Raw genomic sequence first — 25,587 nt, forward strand, 5'->3', positions numbered from 1 at the left:
CTTTCTTTATATTGGTGCCAGTGCCTACGACATAAACCAGACCCAAAGACTCAAAAGGAACGCCTGAAAATTAATCCCGCCCCAGTTCTACGCTTAACTTCCTAAGACGGCTGCATCCAGCAAGGTAGAGTTACAAGCCAGGCGACCGCTTTGCAGAATCCATCTGGATACATCCTCTCTGAAATAAATAGATCCAGACTTTTTTTTTTTTCCCCCCCTTAAAAATCTCCATTCAGGCTTTTGACACATGTTCACATCTTGCTAGCCTCAGGCGTTTCAAAGCAATTAAGCTTCTATCACACATCCCAATAATGGCTGCAACAGGCTTCATTTTATGGTGTTGCACCAGAAGCCGCAATACGCCCTGAAGTTTCCAGAGTCATCTCTGAAAGGGCCAAAAGACAAGGGCGTTGTGATCGCTGCTGGATGTTAACAAACAGGAAGTTGTTCTTTGCCGCTCAACACCATTCTTCCACCTATACGTGCCTGCTTAGCTCTAATTAAAAAAAAAAAAAAAAGGACCAGGCTTGAATATAAAATAAAGGATCTTTTCCATATTAATAATGTCTCCACCTTCAGAGAAAATCCCTGATGGAAATGACTGAAGAAGGTCAATCTCAGCAAGAACAGGGGGAAGGGTTATGGTCCAGATGCTAGCTTTCCGTCCATGCCCCGCATACGTCTTTTTCTCCACACGATATTTTAATGAGCTTTGAAGAAGAGAGCCGTTTTTATGCAGCTAATTTGCAAAAGGCAAAGGGCAGAAAAATGGTCCAGGGTCCATTTAGGGTATATAGATGAATTTTTGAAATATTTCCACCCGCTTTTGCCACCTTGTTGTTCTGAGGATGATGACTGATGTGAGGAAGTAGTTGAAATAAATACTGTGTGTGTTGTAGGTGACAGTAATCAATGGATACGTACATGATGCGGAGGGATTCTGAACAGTTAGGATTGAGTCCCCGTGACTTTGGACAAGTTCTTTTCATGTGTACGTGCCTTATTTTTGTCAGCTGTAAAATACGAATATTACTCTTGTGCCAATAGGACTGTTGTAAAGATTTCATTAGCTAATACAGAGTAACGTGTGTATGTAAAATACTATTTTTGCCTCCCATATAAAATTTCTTCTGGGCATCTTATTTTGGGAAGCATGCCCTGCCACATTTAATGCACTTCAACCATAGTCAGTAAGATTAGATAAAACAGATTCAAATGCATTAAACAGATCCTACAATGCATTTCCTATTTTTCAGCATTGTAATTGAGTTTGATTTTGTGTCTCAACTCAGTCAAACCCTGATTTTGTCCTAACGGCGATTAGACTTCAACTCCCTGAGTAATGTGTATCCAAAGAAGAAAATCTCTGGACCAACCTGGTGCTTGATCAGTGAGGGGTATCTATAGGTTAATTAGGAGAATTTCTCCTCCTGAAATATGTTTTTAATGTTTATTTATTTGTGTTGAGAGAGAGAGAGGGAGAGCATGATCAACGGTGCAGAGCCCGATGCGGGGCTCAGACTCACGAACTGTGAGATCATGACCTCAACTGTTTCATCAAGAGCCAGACGCTTAACCAACGGAGCCACCCAAGCAGCCCTTCCTGAAATATCTTTAAAAGGAAAGCAAAAATGTGGGTGCTACTCCATATGAAAATAGTTAGCATCTTACCGTAATGTGTTGTATAGCGACCTTTCGTTTCTTATGTCATTGGCATGAGGGAAGGGATTTAGGAATCCTGCCTCCAGAGACTCAGGCCCCAGGTTGGCGAAAGTAGCCTAATTAGCCAGGCTTTATCAATTGGGGTTCCAGGAGAGATGCAGCCCTATTTCCCTCAGGAAGTGGCTCTCAAGGTGGGATCCCTGGACCGACCATATCAGCATTTGTTAGGAAGGAAATGCTGGGCCTTAATTTCTTAGGTGTTTTGTTTTGTTTTGTTTTTAATTTAAGTATAGTTGACACACAGTATACGTAGTTTCAGGTATACAGCTTCTCTCTACGTTCACCGCAAGCGTATCTGTCACCATACAGGATAACAGCATCACTGACTGTATTCCCTACACGGTGCCCTTTGTTCCTGTGACTGATTCCATAACCGGAAGCCCGTACCTCCCAGCCCCTTTCACCCACTTTGCCCATCCCTCCCCCCTCTCCGTCCCTCTGGCAGCCATCAGTTCTGATTCTACGTTTCGTTTGTTCATACGTTTGTTTTTTTAGATTCTACGTGTGAGTGAAACCAAATCATATTTGTCTTTCCCAGTCTGATTTGTTTCACGTAGCATAATACCCACTAGGTCCATCCGTGTTGTCACAAATGGCAAGATCTTACCTTTTTTATGGCTGTGTAATATTTGTGTGTGTGTGTGTGTGTGTGTGTGTGTGTGTGTGTGTTCTTTATCCATTCATTTACGGATGGACACTTAGGTTGCTCCCATATCTTAGCTATTGTAAATAATGCTGCAGTAAGCATAGGGATGCATATATCTTTTCGAATTAGTGTTTTCGTTTTCTCTGGGTAAATCCACGCTAGTGGAATGACTGCATCAGGTGTTATTTCTATTTTTTAGTTTTTTTAGGTACCTCCATACTGTTTTCCACGGTCGCTGCACCAATTTAAAGTCCCACCAGTAGTGCACAGGGGTTCCTTTTGCTCCACATCCTCGCCAACACTTGTTATTTCTTGTCTTTTTTATTTTAGCCCCTCTGACAGCTGTAAAGCGATATCTCATTGTGGTTTTGGTTTGCATTTCCCTGATGATGCACGATGTTAAGCATCTTTCCGTGTGTCTGTGGGCCATCTGGACGTCTTCTTTGGAAAAATGTCTATTCAGATCCCCTGTTCGTTTTTTAATCAGATTGTTTGGGTGTTTTGGGCGTTGAGTTGTGTACATTCTCGATATTGGGACTTCCTTTAAAAACCACTAGTCAGTGAGACCGAACAGGTGTGCTTTCACGAGTCCTCTGGGTGATTCTGACGCTCATAACAAGTCCGGAAACCACTGACCCACGTCCTCCGCTGCCTGTAGTGACTTAACTTCTTTCCTCTGCATTTAAGTGATGCTAACCAAGTACCGTCCTTAGAAGAAATGAACAGATAAAGTCTCAAATCATTTCTTTTTCTGTAGTTTGGACAGGGAATCCCAAATCTGAAAGGTGCCCTCAAAAAATCTCATCCCTTGTCAGTCGCTTGGCCCTTTGCACCCCACTACACTCGTTCTCCTTTCTGTCAGCTGGACCATGACCCTCTGTTTTCAAACTCTGTATCCCCCTGCCGTGGAGGGGAAAAAAAGTTTCCAATGCCCCTGTTGCCTTAGTCGGAGCCTCCCTTATACAACTAAAAATTGCCAGCAAGTCTGAATTAGCTGCTTCCCCTTCCTTACTGTTCAGCCCCTCTGTAATTCTCTGCAATCTTGTTTCCACTTACACCTTTGAAGTGAAATTACTCTGTGAGACTTTCAACCACCTCCTGCTTGCCAAATCAGAAGCCTCTTGTTTTTCTGTAAGATTTCGTGCTTTTGATTTACCCAGTCCACATCTGTCTTTCCTTGCCTTTTGTGATGAAAAAATAGAGCCCATGTTCTCTGACACTTTAGGGATTCCTTTTTCTCCCTTCCTCCGCCTTAGCCAGTCCCTAAAGTGTGTTGCTTAGAGAGTTCTGGAGGGAGCGCTCACCCACTGCCCACCTCCCTGCCTCCTTCCCTCTCACTGCCTTGCAGTCCCTCAGCTTTCTTCCCTGCATCTCTGCCTTTCTTTCAATTACGCGTATCGCCTCCTTGTAATTTTTCAGTCCTGCGTCTTTGACGTTGTCTGCATCCATCACCAACCTTGAGCCTCTGCACAGGGCTCCCCCTGATGTCATGTCAAACTCAGAACTCTCCAAACAGAATCTGTCAGTCATATTTTACAAAACCTCTGTCATCGGGGCGGGGGGGGGGGGGGGGGGTAGACTTCTCAAGATGCCCCTGTTCACTGGCTCTTCCTTCTCCCTCTCCTCAGTCTCCCACGTTGTGTGTTCCATTGCCCCTCCTTGTCTGACCTCTCACCTCATTCACCACGTCCATAACCTGGCTTATGATGCCTCATGCCTACACCATTTAAATAACCAGTTCCCTGCTTTCTTCCTTCTACCTTCGTATATCCTTTATACCAATACCAGATCACTCCGAGACTATCAATTAAATTATGTCATTTCCTTGATCACTGGCCACTCACTGCCTGAGGATGAAATCCATCCATGGGATTCCAGGCCCACACGGCTTTCTTGAGGAAGCCACCGTTCCAAATATCCTGGTCTCATGACCTAGCCCCAGCTACACCTCCACGAATTCAAATCTTACTCAAGGGTTTAACAACCATCTCAGGTCTTTTTCTTCTAAGAGAATACACAGTTCTCATTAACGGCCTGTGAGGGTTTGCAGAAATTTCCTTATTATTGTCCCTTAAGCGTAAAAATGATTTGAGTTTTATGTAAATGGAAAGGAAAGTTCATGAGAAGGCACACATAGCACTTGACACTTAGAAGGGTGTTAGCTTTCTTCCCAATGAGATGGTGACATTCCCAGCTCCAAGGCATAATTTCTTCTTTGTGGTCACTCTGCGTGTTTCGCAACCATCATATCAAGTGTGAGTAATGGCTCCCTATCAAGGGAGCCATGGATGAAATCACCACGTTACCCACTACATGTGAAAACACACGCACTGGAAACAAACATCAACCAGAATTTTCTGTTTGTTTCTCTTATGAGAATTTAAGGACAAAGCAAACATAAAGGAAAATTCGATGAAGAGTTGCCTAAACACGGTGTGTAAATGATTCACAAATAAGAATTTTGCCTGCTGGTTCATCAAGATCCCAGCCTTGGTAATTGTTTGCTTGAGTTACACATCAAGATCTAGGCTGGAGAGCTGGTATATGGTCAGTCTGGTCTTCAGTTAACTTTTATCCAAAGACCCTGGTAGTACCTCTTTGATCTTGTGTTCATCTCCGTCCAAACAATCTTTAGCTTCCTAAAAACAAGCGTAACTCTCCCCAGGCTGATAAAATGTTTTCCTACCTCCATTCAAGAAATGCTAGTCAATTACCTTAAGCGAATTACTTGCTTATTATAACCATGTTGGAAGCAAATAACAAAGGGACGACCAGAGAAAAGAAAATAATTTGACGTTTTTCCCTCTTTTCCTAAAATAGAGGTCCCTGAGAGAAGGCTGGCATATCTCCTTCTCTTAACTCTGTAAATAAAAAAAGACTCCTAATAAATACGTATTTTTACATATGCATACGTAATAAATTGTGGATATATACAGCCATATGAAATGAGGTACGTTGTACATGGAGAAGAGCTCAGCGGTGTGTTCCCAAACGCTTCTTGCCTCGTCTGTGTCATGATGAGCCTGTCAGACTACCCGCAGCTGCTGACCAAACCCATCCCGAGGGGGGGCTTTGCTTTGCCCAGACCCTGCAGACAGCCAGGTACCAGTGTCAGGAACTTTGCACAGGCACGTCCTCAGGAGCACCGGTGATGGCTGGCATGTTTGGATCTGGCCGGAGCTGTTAGTAGAGCCTGAGGTTTTAGGAAGAGCGAGGGGAAAGTAAAAACAACCCGTGCAGAATAAGGCAGGCGTTGGCTCCGTTTTCCTGCCCCCAGGGGAGTCTGTGTTTTTGCACCAGGCGACAGAAGACAGCACTGTGACTGTTGTTCTGATTTTCTAAGAAGCTTCTGTGCCTTTCACGCTAAAATCTAAAAGGGCACCCAGGCAAGGGATTGATGTCAGAGAAGGGGATTAAGGAAAGGGAAGAGAGGGGTAATTCTGGAAGCGCCCTCCTCCCAGCCTTCCAGAGATGTCTAGGTGTAGCAATGCTGACCTAGGAGGCCTGGGAAGAATTACTTTCCACTTTTTCGTCCTTATGAATCTTACATTTTGTTTTCCTATTTCGCTATTTATTTTTACTCGAAAAGGGCAGTACACGGCGAGCCTAAGGAAAGCGGCACGGGCCCTCTCCGATTTCACCCCCTCCTCCTCTTCCACACGTTTGGCTCCGTGTGGCGGTGGCACTGGGGTGGAGGGCTGGGGTGGCGGGAGGCGCAGGGTCCCCGGTGGGAGCAGGTGGTTCAGGACATTGAGGATCAAAGGACCCAAAGGTGTGAGGCCTCCAGCGGCTGCGAGGCCTCTTTGATCTTGGGTCGGAGTCTCTCCCCACTCAAGACAGGAATTTGCATAACTACCTTTTAGTCTGGCGGTGTACTCACAGGTAGACGAAAATAGCAACAGGCTGATTGGTGGCCGAGGACACCCCGCAATCGCGGTTGGACTCAGCTCTCCGGCCGCCTGTCCTCACCCCCTTGTTTCCTGCCGTGTTTACCACTAATGCCCATCCCCTCCCCACCGCTCACCCCACACACCGCCCACTCGAGGGCTGCTGGTTTCCTCTTTGCCCCCAGTGAACCACATGCAGACCTGGTGATTATTTAACCAGGAGGCTGCGTCCCAGCCCCTGGAATGCCCTCCCTCTATGCCCACCTCATGGAAGACTTGGCATTTACCAAAGCACGATCCAGATACCACTTTCCCCTCTCGGGTCTCCTTGCCTGACTCGAAATTTCAGCTCACATTTAGCGAGCACTCTCTAGGCACCAGGCTGTATTAGGTTCCTCCGTATCCATTGTCTCTTTGGCTGATTTCTTTCTACTTGAAAGTCGTTTTCCACGGGGTGAGTGCTTTTAACTGTTTCCTAGCGAAACCGTTCAGTTATTCTTATCTCGCCCCTGCCTAAGAACACATATCATTTTCTGTTGCTTTTGGACCCTCACCGGGGTGACTATATAGCAGGTGCCTCACAACCCATGAGTGATACAATAACGAATCAGATGCATTATTTGCGTGTATCGAAACTGACCCTTTCTGATAGTCAAATAATGGAACCTAACTTATCAACCATGTATCATAAATTGGAGATTGTGTACATGGTAACTAATACAAATATAAATCCAAGATGCCTGTACTCCCTCTACTTGATCGATTATTGGCATTAAAAGACGTGGCAGCTCAGAAACTTAAACAACAAAAAAACTTAAACCAACCAAGTCCTTTATTATGTCAAGAGTGCTTTACTAATAGTCACTTTAGAATCATCATGGACGGGGACACCTGGGTGGCTCAGTCGGTTAAGTGTCTGACTTCGGCTCAGGTCATGATCTCAACGGTTTGTGGGATCGAGCCCCGCGTAGGGTTCTGTGCTGACAGCTCAGAGCCCGGAGCCTGCTTTGCATTCTGTGTCTCCCTCTCTCTCTGCTCCTCCCCTGCTCACGCTCTGTCTCTTTCTGTCTCTCAAAGGGGAATAAACGTTAAAAATTTAAAAAAAAAAATCGTGAACTTAAACTGACTTCCCATTCAGTGCGATGTCAAAAAGGAGGAGAAGGAGAAGAGAAAAGAAAAGATTTAAAATAGCTGGCTCCAGAGCACGTGGGTGACTCAGCTCATGATCTCATGGTTCACGAGTTCGAGCCCTGCATCAGGCTCTCTGCTATCAGCACAGACCCCACTTTGAATCCTCTGTCCCATTCTCTGTCTGCTCTTCCCAGACTTGCATGGGCACAGGTGCACCCTTTCTGTCTCTCAAAAATAAACGTTTAAAAATAAATTAAATTAAAACATCAAATAAAGTAAAATAAAACAAAATAAAATAAAGTAAAATAAAATGAAATAAAATAAAATAAAATAGCTGGCTCCAGCAAGGGCACTGTGCTAAAAGAGAGAACAGGATACCACATTTCCCTGCTTACAGCTTCCTATGCTCAGGAACTTCTAAATTATTATTATTTTTTTTCCTGCCGAGCTGTCTAGCTTTTCTCTAGAATTGAGTTTGCAAGCCCTCCTAGCTAGAATGTTGCTTAAGTTGACCGTATCCGTTCCCAACCACGCAGTCATTTACTTACGTGCTGAACGATTAGCTTCCTTCAGCACTTCTGCTCTCATCAGAAAATGGAAATACACCTGCTGGAGAACATTTATCTATTTTCCCGGTCCAAGCAGAGAAGCCTTCAGACGACTCGGAATAAAAGCCGGCTGTGCTTCTGGCACAAGACAGTTCCACTCTTCTCAGCTTTATCTGCGTGAGCAGTCGTGCAGCCACACGAGGCAAATATAGTTATTCAAGTATTTCCACTTCCCTTTCTTAAGCTTGCCCGGCATCATTCTACTTTGTGACACCTGCCTCAATCACTTTGCCTCAAGATCTTTAATTACTCTGTAAACATGCTTTGGTCCCTTGATACCTGTCTAACTATTGATTTTTTCGATCTTAATTAACGGTCGAACTATTAATTGAAAGCTTGCTGCCCACACTCCTAGAAATGAAAAATTTCTGTTTGAACTGCTGAGATTCCGCCTCATACCATTATAGTATCTAACTTCATAGATTTCTTCCTTTTGCACACGGCTTGCACTCAGAGGGTTGTACTTGACCCTCATAGAGTTATTTTTAGGCTCGGGTCTTGCTCTGAGCCTGGCACGAGAAATGTGCACAAATAAAACTTATTTAGGTAGGGATGGCCGTGGCACAGTTAGCTGTTTGCATGAGATGTGCGCTACAATCATAATTTTTTAGAGTGAATATTGGCTCTATGCGTGAATAAATCGGGGATGTTGAAGACTTCGCAGAAGTCTGTAATGAAAAGAAGAGACTCTGTCATTCCTCTTGAAATTCTCACGTAAACACTTTATGCCATTTGGAGAATTTAATGAAATGCGTCCTATCAGTTGCATTCATTTACTTCCCAGATATGTACAGACGCTCTCCTGTAACCACTAGAGAGTAGTGGTACTTCCTATCGCCCATCTTGGTAACAGCGTGATGGACAAGACGACTTGACCCAGACAGTCACCAAAAGAAAGACTCGTTTCTGAATTTAGAGTTATTTTAGACTATGCAAACTTTGTATTTTATTTTAAAAAGAGATACGTTATATGTCAATTATAACTACGTCTTTAAAAGAATATTAATGCTTCCAAATCACATAGCCGCCATTTCCCTGTTGACATCCTGTTTCAAAAGAGTTTATGTGCCTAACACATTCATTGTGTAATTATTTTCTCGTTAGTATTTACCCAAAACCAAACACATAACTGCCAATCAGAATACACGTTGTTCTACTCCTGAAATCGTTGTCGTACTCCATGCTAACTAATTTGGATGTAACTTAAAAAAATGAAATTAAAAAAAGAAAAGAATACATGGAGGTGATATATTGCCAATGGCACCACCCCCCATGAGAAGATACAAGTGTATTTTCTCTTTTTCTTAGGCTGTGTGTCATGATTGTGGACAAATACACAGTTTCCACTATGTTCAAATACTAAGAATCTCCATTACTGACTTAATGGTCTTTACCGATCTAATGTAATTTCTTCATTTATTAATATCATATTAATACACATATACCTCAATCTACAGTGTTTTTTCCCATTGACCTGCCAGTTTGGAGTTTACCTGGAACTAGCCAGCCTCTTTTCTGAACATCTGCTTTGAGTGTTGCATGAATGGACATTGTCTCTGGCGGGTAGGAACTGACTGAGAAAAAGGAAACCAACGTAGGGCCTTCATGAAGACTCGAGGTGCTTTTCTACTCGACTCAAGTGCCTGTTGTTAGGTTGACGGTTATTGGGATGGGGGCGGGGCAGCAACAAGAGCGGCTGAGCTGGAGTCCAGTCAGCCCTAGTCTTGCCCTCCCCGACTTCCTTCCCCCCTCTTCTCCTGCCTCCACCCACTAACCAAATCGTTCGTCTTATGTCCCTAAACAGAGATAAAATGATAAGTTGTGCTGGTTGAAAACCAACTGACACGAGTATAGGGATATTTGGGTACCATGCAGAGTTAGAGAGCCTGGCGTAATGTAGCATATATGGCAATAATTTCAATTCCTCTAGGGAAAAAAAAAAAAACCTTACAATGTTGGTGGGGCACCGGCGGGGGGCTCAGTTGGTTGAGCGTCTGACTCTTGATTTCGGCTCAGGTCACGGTACCAGGGTCGTGGGATTGGACCCCGCGTTGGACTCCATGCTGAGCATGGAGCACATTCTAGATTCTCTCTTTCTCCCTCTCTCTCTCCCTCTCTCTCTCTCCCTCTTTCCCTCTTTCTCTCTCTTCCTCCCTCCCTCTCTCTGCCCCTCTCCCCCATTCGCCCTGCCTCTCTCTCTGAAAAGTAAAAAAATAAAAGAGTGTTAATGCTGATGATACAGACCATTGCCCGTATCGATGGTGAAGTGATAAGTGATAACCTGGGATTCACATGAACTTGAATAAGAAGATCGCTATGACTTGGTTTGCTTAAGCCCAAACTTGACATTTTTCCTGTAACACGTGGATGGCTCTTGCGTCTTTTTTTAACTAAGGACGTGAAATCACCTCGCGTCGTGTCGTGTAACTAAAACTAAATATACAGAGTTGTTGATACATTCCTGTTAATATACAGTTACCAATGTGTGATGAGGTTACTGATGAGTTTTGCTGTCTTCATTCTTTTCCGGAGGTATTTACAAGTGTTTGCAATGGACATGCATTTCTTTTCAGTCAAGGAAAAATCACAATAGATGTTGCAAAAGTCTGTGTATAAGAATCCTACATATATCCTTGCTATGCCTAAATAGGCTTATTCAGTTTTATTCAGTATGTCCTGTCTGAGGACCTGGTATTTAATAATGAGCCCTTACATTTGTGCAGGTCTTGACAAAGATGTTCTCACATGGGACACATAACATGACCTCATCAACTTAGTGACGGGGACGGGAGAGACAATAATATCCCCAAACATGGAAATTGTGGGTTATTTTAGCTGGTTTGCCAGGAATTATGTAATTAGCAAATAGCAAAAATAGAGCAGTATTTCTGAATCCTCACGCAATTTCCCCTTTTGATAGGCAATCATTTCTTCCCCCCCCCGCCCCCGTATGTGCAAAGCTCTGCTAAAAACACGAATCACGTGAAGAAATCTAAGTCCTCGTTCCTGCCATCAAGCAGCTTATAATGTAGTTGGGCAAAGACATGTGCTGATGGAATTAGTGATTCAATTAATGGCCCGTAATTAAAAAGTGCAGTGTGAGTAATATAGTGCCTGGCATATAGAAGACACTCAAATGCTGGATGGATGCATGAACGCATGGATGTGTGGGCGGATGGCTGGATGGCTAGATGGGCAGAAGACGGACTGGCAGATTTATTAGAATTACAGGACTAGAAAAGAGAAAAGTGCATGACAGATGGCTGAGTTTCAGTAAATGTCTCCTGACTTTTATTGGTCAGAGGATATTTCAAGAAGGAGAAGACAGACGAGCTAGGCCTTCCAGAACTCAGGAGTAGAACGTGAGTCTGCAGAGTGGAGGGGGGTGGGGGGGGGTGGGGGGACTCCAGGCCAGGGTCTCAGCATGAGTAAAAGCAGCGAGGCAGAAAGAGCAAGACAGGACTGGGAACTGTAAAGAAATGAGCTCTCTAAAGCCAAAGTTTTAGGGAGAAGCTTGTTTTGCAAGTAGCGTGGGACTATATCATAGAACATCTTGGATTTCAAGCGGAGGTATTTAAATGATCAAGAAGCACGGGCAGCTCTAGACATTTTCACGCAAAATAATGTTGTAAAGAAAATGTTTTAGGCAACAAATCTGGTAGAACTAGGACACTCTGTTCAATGTAAAGATATGAGACAGTTTAATACAGGATGGAGATTTTAAGTATTCGCTGGGATTTTCCAGTATTTTTTAAAAAGGACTACACATGTAGATATGGCTGCTAGCATTATGAAAATATCCCTGTGTGTAATGAAACTTCTGAGACAGTTATGTCAATTTCAGATTTAGATCAATAGGCATTCTTACCGAGAACCAAACGATTACAACATTCAAAGAAGCTGGCATAAAAGTCTGGAGGCCTCCAAATATTTCATGCATAAAGTTTAATCAATTTTTCATATGGTAGAGGAAAGGTAATAATTTTTGTCTTCTGAAATAGTCAGCCTCACTTGTAGAGATGTCAGAAAATTGGTATTTCTTGCATGTAAGTTCTTGTCGCGCCAGGAGAGTTTGTAATGGATGCATACTATTCAGTGAGCACGTATTGGGTTTGTTGCGTTTGGTCATTTGTTTTGTTTCATTTGGCTTTTAAGTCGTTGCTGGGAACAAAGCCGGGGTCCCCGGGGGGATGGGTCCGGGTCCTCTGCTGAGTGAAACCCTAGCAGAGCGTATATGGCGTCGGTTTATCCTAACTTCCGTGAAGCTGACCAGCCTCTTGCCTTCCATAGTGAGCCATCTCTATGGATTTGGACTGATGGACGCGGAAGCCATGGTGATGGAAGCCGAGAAGTGGACCACTGTTCCCCAGCAGCACGTGTGTGTGGAGAGCACGGACCGACAAATCAAGTAATGTTCGCGGCAAGCAGACAGCATGTCACTGCCCGAAAGAGATCGGGCCAGCTCAAGTGCGCAGGAAGCCCTTTGTTGTATATGAGAGCCAGACGCTTGTGTAGTTTTGGGGGGTTTCTTCCTAATGTAATGAGAAAAGTCTCATAGAACGTCTAGGATGCTAAGCTCTTAAATCCACTCAATAGAATCCAAGGAGCCTCATGGGCACCTCTTATCAGGGGATTTGGAGGGCCTTATAGATGGGCATTCTTAAGGTTGCTCCTCAGCCAGAATTTCCATTTAACGGTACAAGTATTCTCCGTAAGTCAATGTACTCCAAACAAACTAATCCTTCTATTCCAGAAGCGTCACTGCAGAACATATAATTACAAAGTATACTTTCAACCTATTATATAAAAATAACAACACGTTGAAAATAAAACAGAAAATAGGAAGTAGGGGGCATGTTTTTCCTGTGGCTCAGTGACAGTCTCAGAGAGTGACATTCAAGCTTTGACCATGAAGGGAGAGGAAGAGTCAGCCATCTGAACAACAGCAAAAAAAAAAAAAAAAAAAAAAAAAAGTGCTTTAGGCAGAGTCTCTGAGGTTGGAAACGAATCACCCCACAACTGGAACTGATGTTGGTGTTACGGGGGCCGAGGTTCAAGGGGGACGGTGACACGGGGGGAAGCCAGCGAAGAAGTCAGGAACGTGGCCGCAGGACGAGGAGTGCGTCCGTGGGTTATAGAGCAAGGCAGTGGCAGACCAGAGATTTGAACCAAGGTCGTGGTAATCCCCACGCCTCCCCCGGACCACAGTACCTTATATCAGCGGTCCGGAAAGTATATCCCATAGATCAGCAACGTCACTGCCGCCTGAGAACCGCAGGTTCTTGGAAGCCCACCTCAGCCTTCCTGTTTCAGACATTCTAGCTCGGGGGCTCCGCCCCATGTGTTCTGTAACAAGGTGATCCCCTCCAGCTCGAGAGCCACGCCCAGCGCGAAGATAAAAGAACCTTAATTCCTCCTTTCCTCTCACTGACGCCTTTCCCACCGACTAACCAACCGGTGTTGATCCTGGGGTAATCGCACTGTGTCCGTTAGTGTCCAGCGACCAGCTGCTTGCATCCCATCGTGTAACCCCGCCAAGCGTGCAAGGTTCACTCAGCCGGCTCGGTCGTCGGTCACGTCCTGTGCTCACGCTCCGTCCCTCTCTGTTGCAGGACAATTCGCCCCAACAGCGCCGTGCGCTCCATCTACAAAGCTTCGGGGTGTTCCGATAACCCCAACCACCACGTCAACTATTTGGAGCACGTGGTCGTGCGCATAACCATCACCCACCCGAGGAGGGGAGACCTGGCCATCTACCTGACCTCGCCCTCGGGAACCAGGTCCCAGCTTTTGGCCAACAGGTACCGTGATGGCTTCGGGTCACCAGCGGGTAAGAGGTGACACCAAGACTGAGCTGCCGTGTAAGGTAGAAAGTGTCAGCTGCTCCTTACCACCATTAAAACTAAGGGGGCACCTACATGTCAGGACGGGACGGTCCTAGCTCTCCCTGCCCATACGTCAGTGAGGGAGCGTGAAACCGCCTGGGCTTGCAGGCGGGGACCGGTGTAACGTTGAATGCTTGAGTAACAGTGAAAGTGTGCCGCAGAAAAAGCGAAGGCCCCCTGTGGTTCTTCATCCTAACAAAGAAATGCAGGGCACCACCTCCTTGGGCCTTTGCGATTCTGTCCCCTGCCCTTGAACGTCTGCTGGCATTTGTTGCAGATTAACCGGATTCTCCTGCCCAGGCATTTTCCCAAGCGAAGGGACATTCTGTGTGTGTTTCAGAACAGGTGTTGGCAAGGGTTTTGTTTTTTTTTTTTTTTTCCTGCAAAGAGCCCGTGAGCGTTTTGAGCCTTGCAGGCCGGGTTTCTGCTGCAACTGTCCAACTCGGCCTAAGAGTGCACAAGTCCCCTTAGGCGATGTGAGTGCGTGGGCATGGCTGTTTTCCAATAAAACTTTATTTACAGAAACAGGCAGCAGGCTGTATTTGGCTTGAAGACTGACTGTAATTTCCTGTTTTAAAGGTTGGCCCGTTAGTCTTTATTGCTCAGGAAGGTGCTCAGTTTTTCTTCCTAGCCTCTTGCCTTTTCCCTGCTCCCTCCAAACACTTATCCAGCAGGTCATTGTATTGCCAAGATCGGAGAGGCCAGAACGTTCTCGCACAAGTTTTCTTTTGCTTCATAGGCGTCTGAGCCATTGGGAGCATGGGCAGCAGGTGTTGGTCAACAAGAGGGACCAGAATGGGGACGTATCATGTTGTCTTAAACTCTTCGTTCCCTCTATGGCTCTAAAATATAAACCATACCCAGGAGCCTCAAAGCTTCTTTGATTTGATCTTTTTTTCCTCCAAGAAGATCACTTGATGGGAGCAAAAGTCTTATCGTGAATGGCATACATAGTCCAAATGAAAGTCAACCTTTTCTGTAGACACAGCCACCTGCGGACTGTGTTCGGCCTGACGACAGGCCAGCGGAGTTGAGAGGCCAGGGGCCAATGGAAGCCTGCACAACCAAAAGTGAGGCTAAGCGAGAGCCAGTTGGTTTTCAGAATCCCCACCTTCATCTCCTCTAGGCCTGTGAGAAAAAGAGCATTCTGGATGATAGTGACTAGGAATACAGAACCTGAAATCTTTAGCCATCTTTTACTTCTGTACTTGGAAGACTTGCATTCTTCTTTACAACCTAACATCCTCCGGGATGCCTGGGTGGCTCAGTCGGTTGAGCATCTGACTCGGTTTTGGCTCAGGCGGCGATCTCACAGTTTGTCAGGTCAAGCCCCGTGTAAAAGCTCTGTGCCGACAACGCGGAGCCTGCTTGGGATATTCTCTCTCTCTCTCTTTCTCTCTCTCTCTCTTTCTCTCTCTCTCTCTTTCTCTCTCTCTCTCTCTCTTTCTCTCTCTCTCTCTCTCTCTCCCTCCCTCTGTCTCTGCTCCTCCCCTCCTTGCTCTCTCTTAAAATAAATAAATTCATTTTTTAAAAAGTTTAAAAAAAACCTAACGTCCTCCGACAGGGCACAGGAAGATGTGGGCTTAGTGCTTTATGACGCGCGGCTTTGCCAGAATAAGTGGGCGCAGGTGTGAAGAAGGGAAGGCTGCGGTGGCATCAGATCGCTGGACGTGCTCCCCATGCCGTCCTCCCTCCGCAGACAGGGGTCTCAGCTGCTGCCTGCCAGGTAATTGCCACCACCTGCCAGATGCTTCTCTCCGGCGGGCCAAGCCTTCAGCTGCACAATCGCGTGATCAGGAGGTCACATCAGCCATCGCTACGGAAGCGAGGGAAGACCTTTCTCCCTCTTGTTCTCCGTTTCTTCAGTCCTTTGCCTGGATTCGTCTGCATTAAACTTGAAAGCGTATCCAGGTGAAACACTGAGGCGCAAAGGTTTGCTTCACGCACGTGTGGCTGTTGTCCCTCGAGCCTCCTCTGTCGTAGGGGAAAAGTCCCTTCCCTCTTGCCGTTGGCCTGGAAAACGCGGGCTCCTCAGGCTTTCTGGGCTTTTCCTGCACAGTTCGGTGTTTCTTGTTCCCCACCCCCCGCCCCTCCACGCCGAATGACTTCAGCAAGGCAACCTGCACGCAGAGGAGCCGTGGATTCCGTGAGAGGATTTGCCGGATGGCTTTGACCCTGGCTCCGGTCTGGCACGCATTCCGCAGCCGCGGACGTCTGCTTCGCTCTTTGCAAAGTGCTGAACCCAGCAGTGCCGCTTGACTCGTGCCAGAGAAAAGACACGTGCATTTCAGATGCTCAGTGAGCAGCGGTCCTGCAGTTTACCTCAGTCTCCCCACGTCCAGACCCCGTAGAGAGAAAGTTGCTACCCAGCTCGGGTCTCCTCTGTCTGGAGCATTTTCTTAAAGCGCTGCTCTTCTGTATACGTTCCGTCTCAGCACTGAAAATTAAGTAGCCACCAAAAGGCGTAGGGACTGGAGTGGCAAAGGGCTGGGGACACCGAGAGATGTAAGGCTGTTATAAATTCATTTGTCCACAGATCCCCCCCCCCCCTGCAAAACATCACTCTGAGCGGCTGAGCCCTTGAATGCAAAACAGTCTCATCCAGTCGCAAAAGCACGCATGGCCTCCAGGGCTAGGCTCCCCTGCCCTTGCTCTGCTTGGTGCTGGGAGCATCCCTCCTACTGAAGGTTAAGGAAAGACGGTTTCTTCTGGCATTTTCTTTTTTTCTTCCTGGCGTCTTCGGACGCTTTCCCTTTATGAGAGGAAATCTACTCAAAACCTTTTAGTCCCTGACCTGGTGGCAAGGAGCCCTTGTGTCCCCTCACGTTGGTCCTGTTTCCAGGCACATTCCCTCGATTGGGAGCTGAGGCCAAGAAGCACGAAAAGGGGTGGGGCCCCGGGGAGGGGAAGGCCTGCTTCCCCCCCTGGTGTCCTTCGGGTCGGCCTGCAAGGCAGGATTACTTCCTCCAGGAAAAAAGGAGAATAGGTCAAGTTCGGGAAGGAAACTGTGCGTCAGAGATTATAAGTGAGAGCAACAAACAGTTCCCCGGTTGGACGCTTGTCTTTCCTTCAAAGAAGTCAAGATTTCCAGAGGAGGACCACGGTGAGAGCAAAGAATACCGTTAAAAGATAAGCCCGAAGGGCTTGCATCCTGAAGTTACCCCAGTGGGGGGGGGGGGGGTCATTTGAGACAAAGAGGTAGAGCTGAGGCGGCCGCCGTCGTGTATCCCCACAGCACAGCAGTTGGCTGGGAGCTCATCTTCCGCGAGGTCGCTGAACACTTGGCCTGTGTGGGCCGTCTGGAACCCCTCAGTGCCTCCCTGCCCGGGGCTGACGGGCACTTGCTGGGGCTCCTGCGGAGAACAGCTGTGGGAGGAGGAACAGTTGACCCAAGCATCTGCAGGTGCTGCGTCCTGGAAGGCGCTCAGCAGCATTCAGAGCGGGTCCATCTCGAGCTGCCCCATCCGCCCAGCGTGCGAGCTCCCCCGGGGCCAGCCAGGTTGATCATTTAGTGGGCGGGAGCACTGAGGACACACAGCAGTCCTCGAGTGGGCAACTGGTCCGTTCCTTCTAATCCCTTTGTTTTCCCCTGCCCTCCCACCTTCTGGGTCCTCCTCTTGGCCCGTATACCCTGCCTCAGAAAAAGCCCAACTTTTTAATCAGCACAAAGGATTTACTTGCATCGGGGCGGTGGGGGGGGGGGGGGGAACCTAGGTGGGCTTGGGTCCCTTTAAAATGCTTTTCGACAAGAACAACTTTAGGCTTGAAGACTTTTTTATGCTACCCACATACTCAGGGTCTGCCCGTGTACAAGTCTTCAAACAACAGCTCCGGCCGATCCTTCCTTCGGCTGCATTGGTTAGGATTATGAAAAGCTGTCTTTCCCCCCACCCCCCGCCACCCCTGAAACTCCCCTTCCCCCAAGTCAGTGAGTTTTAGATTTAGTTTAGTTCTATCGGCTCTCTGTTCCAAATTTTGGCTTCTGACTGAAAGCTGAAACTTTGCCTTTCTTTCTAAATTTGATTACAGATGAATATCTCTGCTTCTAATTATGGTCTTAAGTAGAGAGAAGGTACACTTTCTAGTCTGCAAAACCTATAGGCTTCTATAATTAACTGTGTTTAAATGTGGTGTTTATATTTGAGTCATTTTTGTTGCTGCCCAAATGTTGAATGACAGACTATTGACATTTGCAAAGTGTCGTGCTATATAAATGCATTTGTGGCTTGCAGTGAAAATTACCCTTCTGAGGGGAAGTTTGGCATTCCAGGAAGGCCTCACCGTAAGAACCCTCCTCCTTCATCCGGAAGAGGGCCTTTGGAGTTAGAGCTGGGATTGCCTTGATTTCACCAATGTCTAGGTTTGACTTTGGAAAGCGATTCTGAAAGTGATTCATCTGGAACCTAGACACCGTAGTACCCGCCTCCCAGGGTGGTCACAAGCTCTGAAGAAGCTCCCGGACGGCAAGTCCGTAGCGGGGCTCCTAGAATACACGGTGAGCACTCCCTAAGTGCTAACCCTTATTTACACAGTGCTTCTCAAAGCACCTGGTGAATGACTCCATCAAACACAGATGGCCGGGCCCCTTTCCCAGAGTCTGATTCTGTAGGTCTGGGTGAGGTCCGTGAATTTGCATTTCTAAGAAGCTCCCAGGTGATGCCCAAGCTGCCTGTCCACAGACCACATTTTAAATGGCAGCGATTTAAAAGATCACCCAGCTCTTCGTACACATTCTTGTTATTTTCGTGTCCTCAAAAGACTTGCAAGCCGAGCACTGCTGGGTGCTGTGCGAGTAATTTACAAAGGCGCCTGTAATCAAAAACAGATCCTTAGAGATAAAAGCCAGCCACTCTTAAATGGAATAAATCTGCAAGATTATATACGTACCTCATAGATCCACAAGAAGGAATGCATTTGGGGCTTGGCGAGTCAGTAATAGTAGGCAGGTTGAAAGTTTTGTTTCTGTTTTTGTTTTTTTAAACTCGTCTTTTTACATATTCCAAACCTCTAGAATTAGTACCTCTCTCCCACAACCTTTCATAAAGAAGTAATTTAGACTACGGGAGACAGAAAAACCTGAATAGTGTGTTTGAAATACCCTGTTTCAGAAGCAAATTGTTTAAAACTTGCAAAAGCCAGCCATCTAAGGAAAATCGAAAACTCAATTACAATTAAGCCAAACGAGTGCTTCCAGCATTCCGTAAGTTGTACGTTAAATTGTGGTAAAGCACTAACAAGAAAATAAAAAGTATCTCAAAAGACAGAGAAAGACCAAAGAGGGAACTTCCGAAAATATCTATCTAGAGTCTAATTCTGTAGCGAACATAAAGACTGTTTGGGTAGTAGTAGGTGATTCAGAAATTAAGATCCGTTTACGCTTTTAGAAATAATTATATGATAACACATAGCTGTCAGTACTTATAAAATGTCTTGTTATTTAGCTGCTATAACATCGTTGAAGAATGTTGTAGCCTTGACACATTGGCTAGACTCTTTAAGTGGGGGGGGGGGGGGGGGGGGGACAAAGCTTGCACTAATTATAGGAGTTATTTCCTGAGTTAATTCCTCAAAAGGATGTGCTACACTTCATGGCAATCTTTTCTACCGGGCTTCATCCAAAGTAATTTATTTGAAAACCACTCACAGGGATAGGGCTGTGGGGCACCATGTTAATAACTGGATGCATAATTTGTGCTACCACGGGCACATATCATTTCATCGAGCACGTGATGATGAAGTCAGCTTGGACAGAGCAGGGTTTTGCCACAAAAGGAAGATGCGGTTCGGGCATGGAGTTCATTACTCCAGCTTTCCGCACACTGGCCCTGCTCTATTGGCATTTTATCCATGCTAATAATGTTGGCTAATAATGTGTCGGGTTTCTTCACTGTTGGCACAGCAGAGACGTGCTAACCGGGCATTGGACTTTTTAGTTGATGGACGGAGACCACACACTTAGAATCTCTTTAGCTGGTGACCATATGACACTTGCTTGTCTGGAGCAAGTATGTTGTCTGCAACACAGATGGAATCTACTGCCAGTGTTACCTTTGGTTATCTACAGATGAGGCAGGGTTTTCAATGTTACAATGCTAAAAATAGGGAATCGCTTAAGCGCTGCATCGGAATGAAATAAAGAACAGGGTGAGATTAGAAACATGAATGCCCAGCTAGTTGAAACAACACCAGCAATCAGTGTCTATTTCTTTCCCCATCAACTCTTTTAACAAAAGGCAATGATCGTGTTTGGCTGCATTTTAATTCCTCTCCTCAACTTTTATGTCTACGTGAAACTAATGAGCATTCAGCTCTGCATAGAGGGAAGAGACCAGGGTGGGAAACCGCTTAGCCAGATAGGCAAAGCCCATTTGTATTCGGGCTTTGAATCACTTACTTGAATGCCGATTATGGATATTTCTCCTTGGCACCCCGTTTATATTTAATTCTGGTTCCAAAGGTGATTTAAAAGCGATTGGCCGCACTGGAATGATTTTCGAAGGTGGTCAGGAAAGGGTGGAAGGGAAGAAACCCAGGGTCCACTAATCCAGCAGTCAAATAATTGACCCGTGAGTAATTAGAAGTTGGCTGGGGTTGTGGAAACAAGACTGCCCTCATGTGATGGAGGAGGCCTCAAGTCTCCTTTGTAGTTTTTAGACACGAGGCAATGAGCCAAACGTTCTGTCTAAACTGTTCGGGAATTGCTTTTAAGTTTGGCACTCTTGGAAAGGTATTATGTGACAACTTGTTGCCTCAGTGCCCGCAGATGACACAATGGCTTCAACGAACTGGAGCCTTAAATCCGAACTCTCTGGGCTAAGAAGTGGTTCTAGATTGGTTTCTGCCTCCAGCCAGTTCTGTGTCAACATACTCCCTTTAGTAACATCTGTCTGAGACGAAGGGCGATTTGAAATGGCTCTTCCTTCCCCACTTTCTCATCTTCATCCAGCATGCCCACCCTCTGGGTTTACGTGAAGGAGTCCATGCATGTAAGTGAGTTATATAATGAGCCAGCGATGGCTTCCTGGTCAGGTCCAATTTCAAGCCGTAGGCTTGTGAAACAAGCCCTGTGCATTAATTATAGGATCTCCATAAAATGTACCATCCCTGATTTATCGAAGATCTTTTACGCTGGGAAGACATTTGTGTAGGAGTCACTGTTGCCACCCATGAGGGAAAGCCACCACATCTAATATGGCTCTCGTTGAAATGCCACACTCCTCTGTTCAGAACTAACCCTTATAGAGAGCATACAGATATTCCAAGTAAAGAAAAAGGGCTTCTCCTTCATACAAGCTTTGAAAAATCACTCCCTACCATTAGCCCCGTTGTGGAAATTAACAAAGCATTTGAACATCCAAAGATCTGAGATGTTTTCCGGTAAAGAGATCTGTTCAACTCTAACTCAGCCTTTCTCAAATTTTCCCAAACTTTCTGACCATGGGACACTTTGGGAATGCTGGTAAGTACTTTCCCTTTGTCTTCTTCCAAGGGCTAAGGAACACGTAGAGGTGATTTTCCTGTTTGTTGCGTTTCTCCAGGGAAAAATGCTGAACGTCACCCATTGACCTCATACGTTCCAGTTGTGCCCCTAACCCTGCGGCTTCAGAATCCAGCAAGCGTTTTAGAGGGCTCCTCAAACGTATTGATAGAACCCTTTTGTACATAATGAATCAGAATTCTAGTATATTAAATTGCAGAGAGATTACGCAGGTTATTTTTGGTTTTAGAAGGGCGCATTTTCTTCCAATGGCAAGATATACATAGAATGTCGAATTATAACCACCAGTTTCCTTGGTGAACATGAAATTAAGGCAAGGAGAGTTGATTGCATGTTCTGAATAGCCATCGGCATCCAGTTGGCTGTGAACTTTGCCTCCACTGAAGGACAGATATGTCCCAGTAATTAGACATGGTTACTCCTTTTTTTTTTTTTTTAATTTTTTTTGTTTTTAAGTTTATTTCTTTTTGAGACAGAGAGAGACAGAGCATGAATGGGGGAGGGTCAGAGAGAGAGGGAGACACAGAATCGGAAACAGGCTCCAGGCTCTGAGCCATCAGCCCAGAGCCCGACGAGGGGCTCGAACTCACGGACCGCAAGATCGTGACCCGAGCCGAAGTCGGACGCTTAACCGACTGAGCCACCCAGGCGCCCCTAGACATGGTTACTCCTAAGACAATCCTAGAGATATTCTTCCCTCTCTATCTGGCTTTCAAATTCTCTCTCTTGTTTTATTATTTTTTTCCACAAAAATAATAGATGCACGTTATTTTTTAAGTACTCTAAAAATCTGTCTCTTGGCACTTCTTTAATTTTTTGCCTTCTAGGATCTATCTCAATAGAAATCTTTTTTTTTTTTTTTAAGTAGGCGCTACAACTCATGTGGGGCTTGAACTCATGACCCCGAGATCAAGAGTTGCATGCTCTACTCACTGAGCCAGCCAACCCCCCCACCCCATAGAAATCTTTTGGCTATTTCTTTGGACGGTCAAAGCTCTGCCATGTGCCTATATAAATGATATGCCTCTTTCTTTATGCGCTAGTTTTATACATGATCTATCCACATCTCTTTATTTTTGATGAGGATTCTGTTTTCTTCTTTCATGTCCCTTCCTATTCTATATCCCTCGGGATTACATCACAGGAAACAAATAAGTCTAGCTATTGCAAGGAGGCAAAGATTTCACATAGGGAATTAGGAGCTTAGAAAATCGTTGGAAGAGCTGGAAGAACAGAATCTATGTTGTAGAGCCAGGCATGACTCCCTGAACTGGTTAAGATTAGCGGGCAGGGTCTTTTTATTGAGGCATGATTTACATAAAGTACAATTGACTTTTTAATATGTGTAATGTAATGCGTTTTGACACAACACGGTTCTGTCATCCCCAATACTTCTACCGTGCCCCTTCCTCCCTCCCGGCCCCTGGCAACCACTACTCTGTTTCTGTTTCTGTTGCCTTTTCTAGAATGTCATAAATTGAATCATACAGCACATAGTCTTTTGTGTCTGACTTCTTTCATTTAGCTTAAAGGCTTTTGAAATTAATTCATGCAGTTGCGTGTGTTGGCCATTCAGTAGTTTTTATTACTGGGTAGTATTTGGTTGTATGAACATACCAGAACAGGTTTCCCCATTCACTAGTTGATGGACATCTGAGTTGTTAACAGTTCTCGGTGATCATGAATAAAGCTGCTGTGAACATTCCTATGAGGTTCCTTGTGTGAACATTATGTCTTCATTGCTCAGGTACTGAGCAATGCTCAGGTACTGAGCATTGAAAGTACTTACCTTCCCTCTAGGCGAGGGATTGTGGATGACGCGGTAAGAACTACCAAACTGTACCATTTGGCATTCCCATCAGCAGTGTAAGAGAGTTTCCATTTCTCCACGTCTTCAACACTTGGTTCTATCAGTCTTTCGGGTAGAGCCATAGCCTGGTTTTCCCGATCCCGAAATGTTTACCCCTGCCCGGTGTGCTGTTACAAGGCCACCCCTGCGCCCGTTTCCCTGTGGTAGAACAGTGACAAGTGTTTGGGTCTACTAACGGTCAAGGTCCAGGAGGAAGACAGGCTCCAGTACTGAGCTGGATATGCTGATGGAGACAAAAGGGTTGTTGATCATGGTCTTGATTGGACCTTCACTGGATCCTAAACAACATACAAAACAATGTTTTATGGGTCTCTCTCAGGCTTTTTGATCATTCCATGGAAGGATTTAAAAACTGGGAGTTCATGACCATTCATTGCTGGGGAGAACGAGCCACCGGTGACTGGATCCTCGAAGTTTACGATACTCCCTCCCAGCTGAGGAACTTCAAGACCCCAGGTAGGAACTCCCTTTTCTACAATTTGGTTGACTGTGCAGAACAAAGTGACGGAATGTATTCTGGCCAAGAAGTGATTTACGTTTACGTATCGGCATCGTCCTTTTTCATATGATCCTGTGTTTTGAGTTATCTGCACGTATCCAGTTCTCAGCGTTACCATATGAGAGGTAATAATTGAAGGGTTATTAGAACTGAAGAGTAAATGTTTAGATATAAGTACAGGATAAAACATGGCAGCTGCTGATTGATGTTTCAGAACATGGGACCCACATCTCTAACCACCTTCCCCCGTAAGCATGCCAGCCTTGTCCACCCGCAGTGAATTAAATTGCACCGTCATAAGTTTCCTTAGTTAGCTTTTTCTCTGGGTTTATTCTCCTATGAATTTTCAGTGTTCACAAGACATCGAGCTTGGCCTGTGCCAGCTAAAGTGGTTACCAGTAAAGAAAATTGAATGGCCCTTGGGAGCCTAAGAGCTAAGAAAAAGGAATAGTTTCCAGCTAAGTAAAACATGGAACTTACAATGTTAACAGAGGCATAGGGCCTCTCTCCTCCTCATGCTAATCTAGGAAGCTTTTGTTTGTAACATGAAGTAAGGGAAATTACAAAGGTAGCTTGGGGGGGGGGGGGGGGATTGAACAGTTTTTCACAGGGGCCTGTGTGGCCCGTGATGGAGCCCTACATGGCTCAGTAGCAGGTGATCTGTTTGACAGACACCCCAGCCTCCCACCCAGCTGTGGACACATCTTCAACCATCTAATAAACTCGTGTTTCTCAGTACTCTCTCCGTACAGTCCCTCCGTAGAAGATCCAGGCCTGAAGGCATTTTAGGACTGACCTCCAATTCTAGCCCTCCCCTGATGGCAGAATAAATTAACCAGACGTCCTGTAATTAACTGTAAGGGTGTGTGCTATTTAGACACTGTGGGCTGCGTAGGGCAGAGAAGGCACACAGCAGGACGCAGGAATGAAGCAGGGAAATTTACTCATTCTGATAGATCGGATTTGGCCGCGCATTTGGTGATCTCTTTCCCCTAATTCTGTGATGTGGTCTCTCTGCGTTGCCACAGCGGACCCACATTCAGGGAAGCTAAAACAAGAAGGGTGGCAGGGTCGCAGTGAATCAGGATAGAAGATTTGTTAAACAGTGTCCAGATTCAGCTCGTCTCCAGCATGCACCGGGAATATAATGGTGGCCACACCTTTATCGAGAAATCAAATGTCTGTCCACAAGGCAGGATAGAACACGTGAAAATAACTAGACCCTAGTTTCTAGACACTTTCAATGGCTCATAATCTACTTAGTTCCCAGGAACTTCCTCCCCACCCCACCCCCATCTCCTGTTCCAGGCCATGGTCATTGCTCATTTAATAGAGATACCCTGGGTCGTGGCACCCGGGGGCAATGGCAGCATGGTGACGTGGGTGCGGTGCCCGACCCCAGTTGATTTATCAGCAGGTGCCACGTCAGGGCTCTTACATCTCAAGAGGTCCCAGGGAAATAATCACTGTCCAAATGTGGTAGTTGTGAACAAAACTGGGGGTGGGGTGCAGCCGAAGGGACAGACATAAGGGGTACACGTTATCTGCTTAGAATATAAGACAGCGATAAAACTACCTAAAACGGACTCTGCTCTTTACTATCACCGTGCACCAGCATTTCTAAAGAATGTCAGTGATGAAATGCTACCCCCCCCCCACAGGAGCAGACTACCCCTGGGGGCTCACTAATGGTCGACTAGGTATTTATGTGCAAGGGTCAGGGGCCGTGAATATAAATCTCTGCTCTCCAGGAGTTCACTGCCTCTCCAGATTTTATTATGATCGTCTGTGTTAAAAGCTCTCAGCAGTAACCCAGATAATCTAGAGTTGTCTCTTCCACA

At 45.8% G+C, this 25,587-nt stretch overlaps 1 protein-coding gene across 3 annotated transcripts in view; it reads left to right on the top strand.

Moving 5' to 3' along the window:
• Nucleotides 1-25,587, top strand: part of PCSK5 (proprotein convertase subtilisin/kexin type 5) — a 447,663-nt gene that overhangs the window by 246,476 nt on the left and 175,600 nt on the right. For all 3 annotated transcript variants that reach the window (XM_042911954.1, XM_042911956.1, XM_042911957.1), the window contains exons 11-13: nucleotides 12,285-12,402; nucleotides 13,607-13,795; nucleotides 23,567-23,703. In XM_042911954.1, coding sequence (XP_042767888.1) covers nucleotides 12,285-12,402; nucleotides 13,607-13,795; nucleotides 23,567-23,703 — 444 coding nt within the window. The remainder of the gene's footprint in view (nucleotides 1-12,284; nucleotides 12,403-13,606; nucleotides 13,796-23,566; nucleotides 23,704-25,587) is intronic.

The sequence above is a fragment of the Panthera leo genome, chromosome D4, assembly GCF_018350215.1.
Source record: "Panthera leo isolate Ple1 chromosome D4, P.leo_Ple1_pat1.1, whole genome shotgun sequence".
NCBI classification, from domain to species: Eukaryota; Metazoa; Chordata; class Mammalia; order Carnivora; family Felidae; genus Panthera; species Panthera leo.